Source organism: Lissotriton vulgaris, chromosome 6 (assembly GCF_964263255.1).
Source record: "Lissotriton vulgaris chromosome 6, aLisVul1.2, whole genome shotgun sequence".
In the NCBI taxonomy this organism is placed as follows: Eukaryota; Metazoa; Chordata; class Amphibia; order Caudata; family Salamandridae; genus Lissotriton; species Lissotriton vulgaris.
This window is the reverse complement of record NC_141694.1, coordinates 910,422,338-910,441,260: the sequence shown is the minus strand read 5'-3', so window position 1 is coordinate 910,441,260 and position 18,923 is coordinate 910,422,338. Positions and strand designations below refer to the sequence as shown.

The window sequence follows — 18,923 nt, the reverse complement described above, 5'->3', positions numbered from 1 at the left end:
GAAGAGGCACAATCGATGATTGTATCTATCACTCCGAGCTGAACTTACTTTGACTGAGGCAGCGCCCTAATCTTATTCCTTAAGTCCATCAGTGAGTGTGCTGTTCGGATATGTAGGATCTGGCAGCAAGGCGGGAGAAGGAGCGTCCTCCAGTGCAACAGCAGTGGATTTGTAGTATCTGTGCATGGGTGGGGTTGGCAGAGCGGAGTTTTTTGCGGCAGCCTCATCTGCGGCTGCCACATTAGCGGCAGCCACAAAGGGCAGAAACAAAAATGGTTCATCGGGGGCGTCCTCATTGTTAGACTTGGCTGTCTCTAGTTGGCAGAGGTATACACTTCTGACAAATAGGGACTCACCTCCTCTAGTCAGGGCAAGGGGATCACACACTTAGATAACCCCTGCTCACCCCCTTGGTAGCTTGGCAAAGCAGACAGGCTTATCTCAGAGGCAGTGCGTTAAGCATTTATGACCACATACAGTAATAAAGTGAATACACTACAAATGGACACGACACAGTAGTATTATAAAAATAAGATTTTTATATAAGGTTTAGCACAAGACCAAATAACGACAAAAATATACCACAATCCTAATAAATACTCTTTGAAGGAAAAATAATAGTTCAAGTGTAGTTTCTTCTTAGCCCAAAGTCTTTAGTAACAAAAGCAACTCTTCTTTAAAACGCAGTTCTTGGCAACAATGTAACCCACACGGGAGTCACACGACGTCGAGGCAAAGTTAATCCAAAGGTTCGGTGTCGACCGCGAGGAGCGCTACGTCGAGCCCGGAGTCGCACAGACCCCCACAACACAGTACCTTGGAAAAGCGAAGCACACGATGATCAGCGGCGTCGAGATGTCCGGCGTCGCGTCTTCGGCGTCGATCAGGCCTCGGAGTCGGGGCGACCTGCAGCGGCGTCGACAGATGTCAGGCAGGAGCAGCGCTCCGGAGGCGAAGCAGGATAGGGCGTCGTCGTCTATGTCGACGATGATGTTGCAAGAGTGAGCAGCGCTCACGGCTTCGAGAGGGCTCGGGGTCGATGCGATCAGCGGCGGCGTCTACACGGGGTCACTTGGAGCTGGAGCCGAACTCGCTACTCACTGGCGTCGCTACTGGCATCGATCAGGCCGGCGGCCGGCGTCGAGGAAGCGGGATACTGGAGCCGTTACTCACGATGTCTGGCTGGATTCGGCGGCGTCCGTCGGCGTCTAGATTGCTGGATTCTTCAGAGGTGCTGGACTTTCAGGTTCCAGCAACAAGCACTTTTAGCAAATAAATGAAGTCCTTTAGCCCTGTGACTTCAACAGGAGGCTGGCACTCTTCCAGCCCTTGGAGATTTTCTTTAGCAAATCTTGAGAGTACACACTCAGTTCCTCTCTCCTGGTTCCTTGGCAAAAATAAAGAAGCAACTGCAAGATTACCCCCAGCAAACAGCACACTGGCAGAAGGGGTAGGCAAGTCCTTGGATCAGCAGGCTTCTTGTCCTTGGTTCAGGTTTCCTTGTCAGAAGTGATCTAAAGTCTTTGTTCAGGGGTCCTTCTCTTATACCCCTTTTTGGCTTTGATACCTTTGTCCATGCAGGGGAATTCCCCTCATCCTGGGTTTGTTGTGGGTTTAGCCAGGCAGAGGCACCTGGCCTATTCACTGTGCAGGGCTGGGTCCTCAGACGCCCAGCAGGAGGTGGAGCCAGTATTGTTACTGGCAGGAGCAGAGCTATCAGTCGCCCGGCAGGAGGTGGAGCCAGTATTGTATCAGGCAGGGCAGGCTATCAGGAACCACTCTCCCCCTACTCTCAATGCAAATGCACCACTCACCCCACACTGACTCATTCAGAACTCTGGAGCCACCCAGCCCCTGTCACACACACACACCAAACCAGCAGAAACCAGAAATAGTTAGCCAAGAAAATAGCCACTTTCTAAAAGTGCTATTTTCAAACCCAGAGTCCAAAAATCATCCACACAAACGGATGCGGGATTAAACCCTGAGTTCAGGGATATCAAACTCGACATTGCACCATGCTCCCAGAGCCAGCTAGGATTATAGCATTAATAATCTTGGCAGCCCATTCTAACTAATGGAGAGCAGGTAACCTCACAATAGTGAAAAACGAATATGGCTGTAATTCACTATTAGGACATGCCAACCTAGTCAGGCTTGTCCTACCTTATGCTTACAACGCACCCTGCCCGAGCGCCTACCATAGGGGTGACTAACATGAAGTTAAGGGAAGGTTTAGGGACTGGCAAGTAGGTGTACTTGCGCAGTCAGCGTGACAGTACCAGACTGCACGTAGGTCTAGCAAAGGCAGACCTTTAGACATACTTTTACTAGGCCGCTCTTGTGGGTGGCACAACAGGTGCTGCAAGCCCACGAGCAGCATTTGTATTTACAAGCCCTGGCACTCCTGGTGCACTAGACTAGGGACTGACAGTAAACCAAATAAGCCAAACATGGAATTCAATCAATACAGCAATTTTACATAGGGAGCACTTGCACTGTGGCACTGATCAGCAGTGGCACAGTGCCCAAAGCAATATACCAGCAAAAACATCGTAAACAGAGGAGGTAAACAGAAAAAAAATGGAGGAGAGACTCAGGCCAATGATGTCAGGTCTAACACTCATCAGAAAACATTGATTGCCCTATAGATATATCTTCAATAGGTTTCTCACAACTGGCATGATCAGTGGTCCTTAGACACCAAGCTTGGTTCAAGGCTACAACATTTAGATCCTGAGGTGCAAATATATCTCATACTAGCAGCCCGTACCGACGTTGTCCGGTAGCAATTAGGCTTCAGGGCCCCCGCCCGCCCCGACGTTGTCCGTGGGCCCCCTGGAGCCTTCCTCCACATATTGCAGTAGTATACCTCTATGTTTACTTTGTACGCTTTTGTAACCTGCACATGTAACTTTTTCCTCCTGTAATGCACCGTTTGGCTCACTTTTGTAATGCTCCTTTTGCTTCCTCTTGCTCACGATTTTCATTTTTGCTTCATTTTTCCGCCGCTCACCGCTCCTAAATAAATAAATAACCTACCTCATCCGCCGCTCACTGCTCCTCCCCGCCTGTCCGCCGCTCCTCACCGCTCCTCCCTGCTCCATGTCCGCCGGTCCTCCTCGCGCTCCTGGAGCCACTCCTCACGTCGGGCACGCACGTCGTGGCCGACGCTTCTTCCAAGGGACTACTTTTTTTGTGGTAAATTTTTTTAAATTACGTATATTTATTAAGTTTATATAGCCTATGTCCATCTGCACACCCTGACGATTACAACAATGTATCTGGTGTGTGGATTGGCGCTGTGGTTCCCGAGTTTACCCGCCTCAAAGGTTCAAAGCACATCGAAGCCTTGCAAGCAGTCATGGCTGACTCTGACACTGTAGATGTTGTGACACATTACAATTAAGAAAGAAGCACACTTTGGAGGGACCTGCAAAAGAAACACTTCTCTGTATCAAGGAGGATACCAGCGGTATCAGACTTAGCAATCCTCTCAGTAGCCCCTAGGTGAGTTTACCTACAGTGACAACGTTCTGGTGCAGCTTACACCATCCCGTTGGAGAAACAATTCCAAAATGTTGTCACCTATGTTGAAAAATAGCATCGGACAAGCCCGGGATCTCACATGATCAGATGTTAGAGTTCACCCAAATTCCGCCCATCACTCCCATCAAAACAAGAGCACCCACCTCATCTCCATCTGCTTAAGAAGAGAGTGCTAGCTACGGATTTCCCTTATCATCGGAAACAATTTATGAACCAGCCTATCCCCACCCATTTTAACAGAAATATTAATTTTTTCCCTCCGCTAAATCACCCTAATATGTATTCTAGTTCAAATAATTACCTCCCTACAAATCCAAAGGATTTTTGGAATATTCCTTTTAATATGTTCCAGCCGCTAACTCCTATGGATTTAAATGACTGACTGACTGAATCTAACTTCCCAACAAAAAATATCAGTCCGGGACAAAACGTTTACATTTTCTTCTTTGGTTGAGGATGTTATGCCTGCGCTGGTGTCCCACCATGATTCTACCCCGTGGGATGATATGAAGACAATAACTAATAATAACACAAATGATGTAGAGGACCCTTGGGCTAGTGATATACTCCAAAACCGCTGTGAACAACATAATGATTCTGTAATCTATGGTAGTGATGGAGATGATGTTATTCAAGGGAATACAGGATCTATGTATAAATCAAATCTTAATCCTGACTTAGATCAGCGGTGTGGAGACAACCCTTGTACATTTAGAGATATAAATACTCTTGATGTTGATGTGGCAACAAATGGTATAGAAAATAGGGTAGATGGGTGTGACGTAGCTCATCCTATAGTGAAATCACTACAGGGAAAAGAATGTGGAGGCTAGCTGTTTTCGTTTAATTTCTTGGAATATAGCCGGCCTTGGGCGAAGACTAGAGGATCCTGTCTGGCTAGACTATATTGATTCTTTTGATATTGCCTGCCTCCAGGAGACATGGAGCACTGTGGATCAGAGCTTGGATGGTTTTCAAATGTTTAATGTTTGTGCAATACCATCGCAAGCAGGGAGAGCTAAGGGTGGGCTTATGACAGCTATCTCTGTAAAGCATAACTTATGACATGTGAGCCGAGTGGTGGAATCACCCTGGTACCAATTACTTATGATCAAGGACCTATTTCCGGTAACCCTTCTTCTTATAAATTGGTACTATAATATATTTGATCCCCATGTAACCGCAGTTATTGATAACTTACAGGAAGAGATTGTTAAGGTGACAAACAGGGTCTTCCCTCTTTTCATTATATGGTTAGGTGATTTTAATTGTGAGCTATGTAAATTCAGCGGATCTAGGGTGTGTGGTCTGATGGATTTAACTGACCAACCTATGGCTCATTTTACCCATTCCAAACAAGGGGAGGCTCTAAATAGTATTGTCATGAACAATGATCTATGTATCCTGGATATGTCTAGCCTTTCTGGTGCATTGAATATACCCACTTTCCAAGGTACAGGGGGCAGAATGAGTATAATTGATTTTGCCATGGTGTCTAAGGGTTTCTCTCATTTTTTGAAAGATTTTAAAATTGAGGCGAACCCAGCTAGTGACCATAACCCCCTAACTTTGAGCTTTAACCTGGCTCTCGAAAAGAACCAGTTTGTGGAACAACCTATAGTATATAGCCAAAATCAGGGTGTCACTTTAAGGTGGGATAAAGTACATGTGAGGCAACTGGAAGCGGATATCTTTAAGGAAAATAAGGATAAGATAGAAATTTGTCTGACACCTACATCTGATCCAGATCACATAATTAAGAATTTTGAATTGCTACTGGGAAACGTCGCTTCACACCTTGTAAAGACAGGGGGAGGAAACAAGATCGAGGGCCTAAATGGTTTGATGCTGAATGTTCTTCTGCCCAAACACATTTAACAAAGGCATTACGCCGAGACCCACGTGATAGAGAATTGGTTAGATCAGCTAGGAAAAGATATAGTGAGGCAGTCAGTAAGAGGAAAAATGATTTACGGACTAAAGCATGGGAAGACTTGGAAAAAGCGGTTGATCTAAGGGATAATAGGCTTTTTTGGGAGATAATAAACAGGCCTTTTTTAAAATCAGGGGAAGATAATACCATCAGAGTGCATATACCTGAATACTCCTGGGTAGCTCACTATAGTAAAATCTTTAATCCAAATGAGATATTGCTGACTGCTACCACAGGAGAGGGTGATTATAATTTTAATATGGAGTCAGCAAAGCCACTCAGTGATTCATTAACGCTTTCAGAGGTAAAGTTAGCTTTGATCAAGGGGGCTACTTTAAAGGCCCCAGGCCCTGATGCAGTACCCTTGGATCTTTTTAAACATAATTTGGAGGTCTGGTCCCCATTACTTTTGAATGTTTTTAAGGCAATAACGCTGGGGCCCATTCCGACCTCTTGGAAAGAGGCAGTTGTGGTACCTATTTTTAAAAAGGGTGACAAGTCTGACCCACGCTGCTATAGGCCAATATCATTAATAGACGCGTCATGTAATTTAATGGGTAGGGTGATATTGGCTCGCCTTGAAACATGGGCAGAGTCAGCGGGGGTTATTGTAGAATCCCAATATGGTTTTAGAAGAGGGAAAGGAACCACCGAGCAGTGTTTAAATGTAGCACTGATTATGGGCAAGTACATGGGTGCCAAGAATAGTTCTATTCATTTGGCATTCATGGACTTGTCCAGTGCTTTCGACACGGTATGTAGGGGTAAATTGTGGCGGATGATGGAGTCTATGGGGTTTGAGGAGCCTTTGGTTACCCTGCTCCGCAGGCTTCACGCTGCCACAATGGTGAGAATTAGATATGGCCCTGGGGGAGAGAAAACTAGACCTATATTATCTACCGAAGGTGTCCGCCAGGGATGTATTTTAGCCCCCTTTTTATTTCTGGTTTATACGAACGGACTAGAAAGTTTTTTGTTAGAAACCGGTGCTGATTTTCCTCAGATTAATGGCAAAAGAATTCCAATGTTGTCATATGCAGATGACACTGTCCTAATGACCCTTACTCCCAATAGCATGCAGATTTGCCTGAATGCCTTTGATATGTTTATGGGAAATTTAGATCTTGGGGTCAATTTTACTAAATCTTTTGCCATGACTTGCGGTCCGAAAAGTGTTAAAATCCGCAAGTACATGGTGATACGACCGACTCGCTAGGCAGAGCGATGTCCACGACGGTGGCGATTCGTCGCCACGCCTGGTTGAGATCCGCCAACTTCTCGGCAGATGTCCAGAATACTTTGATGGACATGCCGTTCGATGGCTGTCACCTGTTTGGTGACAAGGCGGACCACGCGCTGGAACGCTTCAAGGACTCCAGGGTCACGGCTAAGTCCTTGGGTCTCTCGACCCAGCGCCAGCAAACGGGTTCGTTTCGCTCCTTTCGTGGCCACGGAAGGGGCGTCCCCACACGTGCTGCCAGCCACGCACCGCAGCAATCATTTCAACGCGGTGGCGGCCGTGGAAACCGCCGTGGAGGCGGTCGGGGTCAACGGCGGGGTCAGGCCCCATCTCCCCCCGCAGCATCTGCCTCAAAATCCTCCTAGTCCGTGCTTTCAGGCCCACGTGACGCCAGTGGGTGGCAGGGTTCGCCATCACCACGCCCGCTGGCGCACGATCACATCGGACAGGTGGGTGCTGCAAATCGTCCGAAGGGGCTACTCCCTCCCCTTCGAGACCACTCCTCCAGCCATGCCACTGCAGAACCGCCGTGTGTCGGGGGACCACTTGCAACTTCTGCAGGAGGAAGTTACGGCCCTCTTGGCCAAGGGGGCCATCGAGCGCGTTCCTGGGCCAGAAGTAGGACGTGGTTGCTATTCCCACTACTTTCTGGTACCCAAGAAGGACAAAGGGGGCCTACGTCCTATCTTGGATCTAAGGAACGTCAACGGCTTCCTCCGGAAGGAGAAGTTCAAGATGTTGACTTTGGCTCAGGTCTTGGCTGCCCTAGACCCGCAAGACTGGATGGTAGCGTTGGACTTGCAGGATGCGTATTTTCGCATCCCCGTCCTGCCGGCCCACCGGCGTTACCTGCGGTTCACGGTAGGCCAGGAGCACTTTCAGTTTATCGTGCTCCCCTTCGGCCTTACCAGCGCCCCACGGGTGTTCACAAAGGTGTTGGCGGTGGTCGCAGCCCATCTGCGCAGGTTAGGGGTTTCAGTCTTCCCCTACCTAGACGACTGGTTGTTGAAGGCGGGCTCGCCCCAGACAGTCGTCCGCCACCTCCAGATGACGGCAGACCTCTTGCACGGCCTGGGGTTCTCCATCAATGTGCCGAAATCACACCTGTGTCCCTCTCAAAAGCTCCTTTTCATCGGAGCGGTTCTGGACTCGGCGCAGTTTCGGGTTTATCCTCCGGAACGGCGGGTCCGGGATATACAGGCTTTGATTCCCATCTTTCAGCCGCTATCCCGGGTTTCGGTCAGGTTGACGCTGCGGCTGCTGGGGCTGATGGCTTCCTGCATCCTTCTGGTGCATCACGCCCGGTGGCGGATGCGGGCTCTGCAGTGGGACCTGAAGTTTCAGTGGGCCCAGCATCAGGGCAACTTGTCCGACCACGTCTTGATCCCGGAGGGCACTGCGAGACAACTGCAGTGGTGGCTTACGGACCGCGATTGGGTCAGGGGCAAGTCCCTCTCCCTTCCTCAACCGGAGCACGTTGTCGTGACGGACGCGTCCCTCCAGGGCTGGGGAGGCCACTTGGGAGAGGCGGAGATCAGAGGCATCTGGTCTCCGGCGGAGTCCCGGCTCCATATAAACCTGTTGGAGCTGCGGGCGATTCGTCTAGCACTGAAGGCATTCCTCCCCTTTGTCAACGGGAGTGTAGTGCAGGTGTTCACGGACAACACCACCGCCATGTGGTACTGCAACAAACAAGGCGGGGTGGGGTCGTGGACCCTTTGCCAGGAGGCTCTGCGCCTCTGGCAGTGGCTGGAACGTCAGGGCGTGACTCTGACGGTTCAACACCTGGCAGGTTCTCTGAACGCCAGGGCGGACGAACTCAGCCGTCGGTGCTCGATGGATCACGAATGGCGTCTGAACTCGGACGTGGCGCAAGGCCTCTTTCGGCAATGGGGAGAGCCTTGGTTAGATCTATTCGCCACAGAAGAGAACGCGCAATGTCATCAGTTCTGCGCGTTGGAGTTTCCAAGACGGCACTCGCACGGCGACGCCTTTCGGCGCGAGTGGAGTTGCGGTCTGTTATACGCCTTTCCGCCTATACCACTTCTGCCCAGAGTGCTGAAGAAGATCAGGCGCGACCGGGCCCAAGTTATTCTTGTGGCTCCGGACTGGGCTCGAAGGTACTGGTATCCCGAGCTACTCAGCAGGTCAGTCGGTCCCCCGATCCGCCTGCCCCTTCAGGAGGACCTTCTGTCGCAGCAACAGGGGACGGTCCTCCACCCGAACCTTTCCAGTCTCCACCTCCATGCTTGGAGATTGAGCGGCGGCAGTTGAGGCCATTTGACTTGCCTCCTGAAGTCTGTAATGTAATTCTGGCAGCCAGGCGTCCCTCCACGAAATCGGTATACGCCTGTCGGTGGAACAAGTTTGTGGCATGGTGCACAGCAAAGGCTGTGGATCCTCTTTCTGCCCCTCTCTCCGAGGTTCTTCTGTTCCTTCTCTCTCTTGCCCAGCAGGGCTCTGCTCTGGGCACTATCAAGGGCTACCTTTCTGCCCTTTCAGCCTTTCTTAGGCTTCCTGATCAGCCTTCTTTGTTCAAGTCCCCAATTGTAACGAGATTCTTGAAGGGCATCACACACATGTATCCACCTGTTCCGTTTGTGATGCCTCAGTGGGACTTGAACCTGGTTCTAACCTTTTTGATGTGTGCTCCCTTTGAGCCCCTTCATTCTTGCCCTCTCCGTCTCCTGACTTTAAAGACGGCTTTCCTGGTTGCCATCACCTCTGCCAGAAGGGTGAGTGAGCTCCAGGCTCTTTCTGTCAAACCTCCTTTCTTGTCCATCCATCCTGACAAGGTGGTTCTGAGGACTAGACCTTCTTTCCTGCCCAAAGTAGTTTCTGCTTTCCATATCGGGCAGTCCATCACCCTCCCTTCCTTCTTCCCGCCTCCGCATCCTTCAAAGGATGAAGAGCGGCTCCACCGTCTGGACCCAAAACGTGCGCTTTCATTTTACATGGATCGCACACGCCAGTTCCGGGTGGATGACCAACTGTTTGTTGGCTACGTGGGTGCGAAGAAGGGACGGGCGGTGCACAAACGGACCATCTCTCGGTGGGTCGTTCTCTGCATCAAAGCGTGCTACTCTTTGGCTCGGAAGGAGCCTCCTGCTGGGCTGAGGGCCCATTCCACTTGGGCCACGGCGGCTACTACTGCCCTGGGCCGGGGAATCCCCTTGCAGGACATTTGCCAAGCGGCTACGTGGGCCCCGCTGCACACATTTGCGAGGCACTACTGCCTGGACAGTCAAGTCCGGAGGGATGGCTTCTTTGGCCGTTCTGTCCTCCAGGATTTTCTGGTGTAGGAATGTATTGGTTCGCAGACCCACCACCGGGGTTGGTATTGCTGGGGTATCTATTCTAAGGTAAGGAATCTAACACTAACGTGTTTCTTTCAGATGAACAAGTTACTTACCTTCGGTAACGATATATCTGTAAGAAACATTAGTTAGTGTTAGATTCCTTACCGAACCCACCCATCCTCCCCGTTCTGCGAACTGATACCTAGGGTTAAGGACATCCCTTTCAGGGCCCTAGTTTCAAATGGCACCAGTGTTGGTTCTCTCATGGCTCTGCGTCTTCTGGCGCGAAAAAGCTGTGTGCAAAGAACTGACGTCTGCGCGCGGAGGCGGCGTCTATATACTCCAGCGACGTCATCACGGCGCACGACGCCAACGACGGACGCGGAGCCGCAGGAGACGCCTGCAGATGACGCCTACCGACGCGCAAGGGTACTGCTACGCAAAAGTTTCCGGATCCAGACTGACGCCTGGGGTTATTCTAAGGTAAGGAATCTAACACTAACTAATGTTTCTTACAGATATATCGTTACCGAAGGTAAGTAACTTGTTCGTCTCGCAAAACACTCTGCACCTTATTCTTTTTTGCACTTTGTATAAGGTCCCAAGAAATACTTTTATTAGACCATTACTATTATCCCTTGGATCGTGCTATTATAAAGAAGGATATGAATATCTATTATCTTTGTCAACTGCAAACATCTGTAATGCTGTACTGAGTTTTATTAGATCAGCTCTTGTGATTAGAAACCGATATTGAATGTTTATGAAAATCAGAATCATGTAAATATGTACCGTGGTTTTATTGTAGAATCATGTAAATATGTACCGTGGTTTTATTGTAGCTGGTGTATTTTTTTATTGTTGTATACTTTTATGATTTCTTTGTGGAATGGAAATAAAGTTATTTGAACTGAACTGAACTGAAGAGTGCTAGCTACGCTAACCAAAGGTTCTATAGTGAAAGCCCCTCTTTCTCTGAAAAGAACAGGCTTCTATTCTCAGTTTTTCCTGGTTTAAATATACTGCGATGATAAACGTGAGGAAGGACACACAATTATGAGTGCTTCGTTCCAGATAACACCAGCACCTTAATTCCTTAGTTATTTGCAATTCAGAATCCGAATTTATCTATTTAGACATGAGACTTACGTTTCTGCATTTGGGGAGGACACAATAATGTATTTAGAAACACATTTGCATAGCATGATGGACGTTGTACTCTGATTATGGATGTTACTGGGATCAGGATCTCATTAAATTGGACATTGTTATGAAAAAACTGCATGGTGAAATGGGAATCTTGAGAGTACTAGCTGGGAATAGAGGCCTTGATTCTGAATTGCAAATAACAACTAAGAGATTAAGGTACTGCTGTTATCTGGAACGAAGTACTCATAATTTTGGGTCTTTCCTCGATTTTCATCATCCTGGTATATTTAAAACATGAACAGCTATTCTCCGTTGTTCCATTTGATTACGACTCTGGGGTGGGTCGAAATGTGTAATGCTGCTCAGTTAGAGCTGCTTGCTATGAATAAAACCTCTATCTGATAGAGACTACTAGCTGCAAATTCCTTAACGTTGAATTATCCCCAAGCGTGAGACTGGATCTGGAAAACTTTTTGCCACAGCATCCCTGCGCGCCGGGGGACAGCACCACGTGACTCTGCCCAGGCGTTGTCCGCGTACGTGACGTCAGCGAGGTCACATAAGTCCCACCACGGCACGCCTACGACAGTTTTTTCCTTTTCCGCGTGCAACGGGGATCCGGATCGTGATCCGGGCCTGTTCAGGCCTTTCGCTATTGCGTGTGTATGGGAACAGTGTGCGAATGCCTTCGGGCTTTAAGACGTGCTCGTCTTGTGGACGCCTGATGTCGGCGACGGATCCTCACACCATCTGCATGTGGTGTTTGGGGGAACACCACAACTCCACTGATTGCGAGGCATGCCAGCAGATGAAACTGAAGTCCCTGTGGGAGCGCAGGATTAAACTTCTCTCAGCCTGTATGTCCAGGTCGGCGTCGTCAACTCGCCCAGCCCCTGCGGAAGGTTCTCGAAACCGCTGCCTCAGTCTTTGACATTGTCCTTCTCCCAGGCCGCAAGAGCGTCGCTCATTAATCGGTAAGTTTTGCAGTTTGTCCCCGAGGGCCGGTTCCCGGTCTGTTGGGGGAGCGGGCTCTCCCCTGGTGGTGCGGCCCCGCGTGTCGTCCCCCTATCTGCCGTTTCCCGAAGTGGGGGCGACCAGAGCCCAGATGGAGACGTATGCGGCGGCTTTGCAGGCTTCTCTTATCTTTCCCCTCCTGGGACGTCAATTGATCCATTGCAGTGTGCGGGGCCCTCCGCGGCGTCGCCGGCATCTCCGGCCCTGGCGCTGACTGGTTCGGATCCAGGTTCTGAGGATGTGGTGCGGGCCTTCAGGGGTCCCTCCTTCAGACCCCAGCGCCTCTGCTTCACCGCATACTCCAGCTGGAGTCCCTGTGGTGTCGTGGTCGCATCCCAGAGTCCCACTCTGTCCTCGGGACAGGGGGAGGTCTCGTCCGAGGTGACACCGCTTCTGCGCCAGCGGCTGCTGGCCCTGGCGGCGCCACAGGGGCTGGCGGAGGGCCCTTCTCGTCCAGTCATAAGCAGAGGTTGGCGGGGGACCCCTCGTCCTTCCCGGGTCCCTCTCGCCTCTCCACGCAGGCGGCTGCCTCGTTGGATGTCAGGTTGACGCCTTTAAGGCGCCGTTCCCTCGCCGACCCAGTCCCGGTCTCCTGCGCTGTGGCGGAAGCCGTTCCGGCGCGGGCCGTTGACTCATCCTCTGGCACCTCTTTTCCAGAGGTTCGACGCTTGCTGGTGTACTCATCGCCGGAGACGGGCCGACGTGTTGTGGCTTTTTCCCCCGACAAAGTCTAAGGACGGCTCCTCTTTGTCTCAGCGGCCGCGGTCTTCGCCAGAGGAACCGCAGGTCTCCCACTCCCCAGTCCCTCTTCCTACTTTTCGGACCTGGCCCTTCATTCCTCCGGTTGGCTTGGGGGATGGCCGCCTTAGCTTGCAGCTGTCGCCTACCGAGGAGCTGCTTTCCCCTCCGCGGGGCCCTACGGAGGCAGGTGCAGCCTTCGCTCGTGCTGTTTCCACGGCTGTGGGAATTTTGCACATGGGTGATCCAGCTGCCCATTTTCCTGCGAATCATCTACTGGAGGTTCTCCATCAGGGCTGTGGTGGTAGGGAGCTGCTGCTTCTCCGGGAACACACTGTCCCGAAGCCAGGCATGGCGACGAAGTGCAACCGAAGAAGCCATTACACGACCCAGCACCTCTGAGATGTCCAGAGCGGAGCGAAGAATAAACGCCGCCAGCTCCCGACCATCCAACACATGGTGCCCCAAATCAACACAAGCACCCTCCTGAGAAGCGGCAGACATCAGGGAATTCGCCGAGTCCCACAGGCAAGAAGTGGCCCTAGCCAAAACGCACAGCGTGTTAAGGGCCCGCAGAGCCGCACTGGTTGAGGCGCATATATTGCGCCCCTAGGAGTCCAGCCAGCGGGCCTCCCGTGACGGGAGAGACAACAACGGCGGTAGAGAGGGAAAGGCATTCTGCAAAAGAGGGCCTCTGGTAGAGGGGTGGAGGGAAAGACATGCCGGATCACGCGGCGCCGGATGGTGGTAGTGCAGAAGGTGTTGGGGCACCGGGTCCCCCGTAGCGGGATGGCCCCAATTCCCCAAAAGAGAAGAATGGAGTGAACCTTCGAAAGGAATGTTCGGGAACGGCTGGTGGACGTGCCTTTCGATGGCGTTCTTTCACGCCCCTGTGGACTCGGCTATTCAGAGATTCTTGGCGGGTCTTCGGCCGCCGCCTCCTCCCCCTCAGTGACTTGTGAGTTGCTCTGGTTTTTGTGAGGTGTTCTTCCGTTGGGGCGGGTCGCCCCAAATGTGTGGTCTGTGTGCTTTATGTGCATTCGAGTCCTCCTTGTTGGACTGTGGTTCTGGTGGCTGCTGGCCGGCCCTTCTTGACTGTGTGTTTTTGCTTTGGGTTTCTACACCATGCTGGCCCTGAGACTAGGCCTTGTGTGTTTTTCTCTTTGGCTGCTTGACAAGCCTTCTGCGGGTTTTTCGGCGAGTATTTCTGTTGTCCTCTGCTGCACAATTTTTTTCCTAAAAGGTTCTTATGTCTTGGGACGTAAAATGCCCTATGTGGGGCAGTGGTAGCTGTCTAGCATGGGTGAACAGGGTACTCCCTAAAATACTTTCAGGTCTAGAGGAGGGAGTGGCAAACCAACAAGAAATGGGGGACCTCTATTCTGACCTATATTTCTTTACACATAAGCATTAAAGTTTCTTCAAAATTACATACAGGATGCTACAAGAAACATGAATTCATTCACTTAGTATTTGTATTTTATTTCTTTCATTTATTTTCTTTCATTTTCATAAGTTTCGTTTTTTCTCATTTTTTAGTGATTATTTTATCAAAATTACAATACAGTGACATGGTAACATATGTACAAATCAGTTTAAAATGCAAGGTTAAATCATGTCTTGACAGAAACCCCTAAACATTACATATAAAGTTACTCACTCATACCAACATTCATACATACTCAATCTTTCATACTGATTGTCCTGGCATTACTAACATAACAAACAACAATGGAAAAAGTGAAAAACAAATAATATGTCCTATAATAGACTCCTCAAGATGTTGCTACAACCCGTAGTCTTTAAGTCTTTCTTTTTATTGTGAGGGTTTATAGTCTTTTGTGATCTTTTCCTTTCTTTCTCCTGGGTTTGATTACATTTTTGTGTGAGGGTCTCTGGTGCGTATGAGTCCTCCTTGTTGGGACTGTGGTTCTGGTGGCTGCTGGCCGGCCCTTCTTGACGATGTGTTTTTGCTTTGGGTTTCTACACCATGCTGGCCCTGAGACTAGGCCTTGTGTGTTTTTCTCTTTGGCTGCTTGACAAGCCTTCTACAGGTTTTGCGGCGAGTATTTCTGTTGTCCTCTGCTGCACAAGTTTTTTCCTAAAAGGTTCTTATGTCTTGGGACGTAAAATGCCCTATGTGGGGCAGTGGTAGCTGTTACATAGCTCTGTCATGTGCTGGGGAGCTGTGGTAGCATTCGGACCTCTGCTCTCCGTGGCGTTACTTTGTTACGGATGCAATCCTCCTGTTGGAATGGTTTGAATTGCGCCCCGGGGTGTCCTTCTCCGGTGTCACTGTGCTGTTCGCCTGGTCTAGCCTGCTGTCTGGGGCCTGGCGTCTTGGCTCTGTCTGGTTCCACTTCTTTTTGGGCTGTGTGTGCGGACTCCTCCCTGGAGCATTTCCGTACCCTTCTGCGCCCTCTTGCTCTCCATCTTCGGCTGACGTCTGGTTTGCCCTGAGTGCACCCTTCCGCGGTGCTCTCGACTTCTGGCTGTGCTTGCCGGTGCCGACCTACTGTCTTTCTGCACCATTGTGCCTTTTTGGCGCTTTAGTGGGACAGTCATCCTTGACTTGTCCGCTTCTTCCAGTGAGCCCTGCATTCAGTTCTGTCTCTCCTCCCTGGGGATGAGATGGCTCTTGTGCTCTTGTCCCTCTTTCGGGCGCAGTCTGTCCCTGCGGACGTTTGGATGGTTCTTCCTGGGTGACCTCGGGTTTCCCTGTCTGCTTCTGCCTGCTTATTGCTGACGGCGCCGTTCTGTCTGGTCTATTGCCTTCTGGCTGTGATAGGCTCGGCTGCCCTCTTCACTGGGTGTGTTCCCGGTGGGGGGGGCTTGCCTTTGTTTTTCCTCTTTTCCTTGGAGTCTCTAGGTTATTCTTCACCCTCGGTGCTCCTCTTATTGTCTTGACCTTGGTTGGAGGTTCTGTTGCCTCGTATGTGTGTGGGGTGCTTTGGCCACCTTTCGCCTTGCCCTCTTTTCCTCTGCAGAGTGAGGACTTGCTACCTCTTTCTTGTCTTCTTGCGCCCCACTGGGGTCGGTGGTCCTCTAAGTGTAAGGGTTCCCCCTGCCTGGGGGGACGGGGCTCTTCGCCCTGTGCGCTTGAACCGTCCCCTTTGGGACTCTCTGTAATGTCCAGTCGGGTGGGGTCCTCTTGCAGACCCTCCTCCCCTCTGGGTATGGCTAGGTTATCTATTATACGTTAAGGAACCTGCAGCTAGTAGTCTCTTTCCGATACTTACCTTCGGTAACGATGTATCTGATAGAGACGATTCTAGCCGCAGATTCCTTCACGGCCCGCCCTTCCTCCCCGTTCTGTGAAGACTGTTGGCTTGGTCTTCTGCACTCGCCTCCCTGTGGGCAGCTGTGTCTTCTATGAGTACATTCTTTCCTTCTTTCTGACTGGATGTTCCTCCTGTTTATTTGTTCCCTTTCCTTTCGGCATATTGGAGGATAGGTTTATTGGTACTTCGGTGCCCTTATGCTCTGGTAGCTCCAAGTTGGGGCCTACCTTCCACCCCGCCTCCCCTCCCCCCTCCCTCCCCTTTGTTACTAGGGTTCTGGGCCCTCTGCTATCCTCTAGGTTGGGGTCTTTTGGCTGTGCCTCTGCCCTTTGTTCCTTATGAGGGTTGTCGCACTCTGTGATGAGGCGGTCTTGGAGTTTTGCCATTCCTGGTTTGTCCCGGACTGGTTCCCCTTCATTGTTTGTGGTGGGGTTATAGTCCTGCTACATGTTATCATGACATTTTTTACATACTTTCTTTGTCTCCAAGGGGGGCTATCTCCGTACTGGTATGGTTGCTTCTCGGGCTTGGCTCTGTTCTTTATTCTCTTCCCTGCCTTTGGGTACTGCAGTGCCTGGCACTGCTCTTTATGGTTTTGTTCCTTACCGTTCCTTTTTCACTTTTTCTGCTGTTTCGCACACTGTTCCTATAATCTCACAGTTTTGCCGGCTGGATCCGCGTTGTGGCGCGGAAAAGTACTCAGAAGAAAACTGATGTTGGCGCGCCGGCGTGGGACTTATGTGACCTCGCTGGCGTCACGTACGCGGACAACGCCTGGGCGGAGTCGCGTGGTGCCGCCACCCCCCCCCCCCCCCCCCCGGCGCGCAGGGATGCTGTGGCAAAAAGTTTTCCTGACCCAGTCTCGCGCCTAGGGATAATTCTACGTTAAGGAATCTGCGTATAGAATCGTCTCTACCAGATACATAGTTACCGAAGGTAAGTAACTCGTACTTTTACCTGTTTTTCGAATGCTTTGTCATGATTTTTGCATATGAATGTTATGTATATATTTTCTACCTTCCATCTGCTAGTTGCGATAATACTATAAGATATAAAAATAGAATACCTACTTGCTGTTCTTATTTAAGCATGTGAATGTAATCTATGAAAGATCCAATACTGGAGAGAAAATTAGTTACTTACCTGTAACTGCAGTTCTCCATTATTGGTATCTTTCATAGATACACATGCAACCCACCCTCTTCCCCTGAGAGGCTAACCTTCTAGCACAGGATTATTTAGTCCCATTTATGCCTGAAAATCTGAGGGACTCAGCCTCTGTTGGGAGTATTCTAGAGGGTGCCGTCTCCTGATTGATTATTGTTCAATTTTAGTCCTTTATTAAAAAGGACATAGGTGGGCTACTAAACTGACTTTTTCATTGCCATAATAGCCTATGATAGTGAAACATACTGATTTATTATAGTACTGTGGGACTAGCACTTAGGGGAATGATTCATGCATGTGAATCTATAAAAGATTCCAACACTGGAGAACTGCAGTTACAGGTAAGTTTTTTCTTAACCAGGACCCTTTAGTTCTTAATATGTATCTTTCATAAGTTCTACATATGCAGGAACCTACTTTTGCTAAGACGAAGAGAGAAGCAGATTGCAAAGCTTTCAAAATGTTTTACACATTGCCCTTTTTAATATTGAATTTGTTAATTTGCTTACATTTGTTTTGTATATGATTCTACAAACAATTTATTAGCTGACCATTTTTCTTTTTTGATAGGTATGGCTTATATAGCTCACCATTTGATCCGGTCCTCTTTGATTTGGAAATTAGTGGCTCTTCTTGTAAAAATGTACATAATAGCAGCATTGGTGTGCAGTCTGATGAAATTGATCTCTCAGATGTCCTTTCAGGTTTGTATTTCATGTTGCTAAAATATTGTAGACATATTTAGTCTTCCATTTCTCTTTTTAACCCTAATAATGATACTTCTACTTAATTGTGTATGTTATAGAATTGATCCACTTCTCCCAGTTAAGGTTTGAACACTTTTTAGATGGTTACTCATTGGGAATTTTTCACGTTGCAAGCAGTGCTGTTGTATAGGAAAGTATGAACTGGTCATTACGCACAGTTGTAAATAATTATTTTGGGCTTATTCATGTTTTGATGATACCACCTAGAATCCAGACAAGTATTTACAAGATAAATAGTTGATAAACAATACATACAGCGCAAGCCATGTCTTAACTTGGGAAAACTTAACAGGTTAGTGTGGACTCTTCCCCTGCCCCTGAAAGGTTGACAGTAGTTGTGTTCAGCAGCTGTTCAGGAATCTCTCATTTTTAATTGATTGAGGTTTTGAAAAGCAGATATTGTTTGCTGGAGAAACCATCTTTGCACCTTCGTCCAGAGGGAGTAGAGCCAAGACCTTCTTGGATATGTTTCAGATACAGAGTTTCCTACATTAAGACTTGTGGAAATCTGAGAAATAGACTTCTCTGACTATGGATTTAGAAGAGAATCTACGATGGAAGTATGGCCCTTTATTTATGCTGTTGATTTTGTTGAAGGACTTCCTCTCTTGAAGGACTTACTCTCTTGAAGGTTCACAGGCTTCATTCTCCCCGTCATGCTGAAAATCCTTACTACATAAAAAGTAAAAACTTTAGGCAAGAATACTAATGCAGCTCTTACAATTGTGGCCCATCCACATTATTTTGGTCTGGTTTTCTTGAAGAGCTGGCGTCAATAAGATTCAA

The 18,923-nt window shown here is 49.2% G+C and overlaps 1 protein-coding gene across 6 annotated transcripts in view; it reads left to right on the top strand.

Annotated features, from left to right (window-relative positions):
• BIRC6 (baculoviral IAP repeat containing 6) overlaps positions 1-18,923 on the top strand; it is a 2,386,688-nt gene that overhangs the window by 493,723 nt on the left and 1,874,042 nt on the right. For all 6 annotated transcript variants that reach the window (XM_086926902.1, XM_086926900.1, XM_086926901.1 and 3 more), the window contains exon 22: positions 17,941-18,074. In XM_086926902.1, the coding sequence (XP_086783028.1) occupies positions 17,941-18,074 (134 nt within the window). The remainder of the gene's footprint in view (positions 1-17,940; positions 18,075-18,923) is intronic.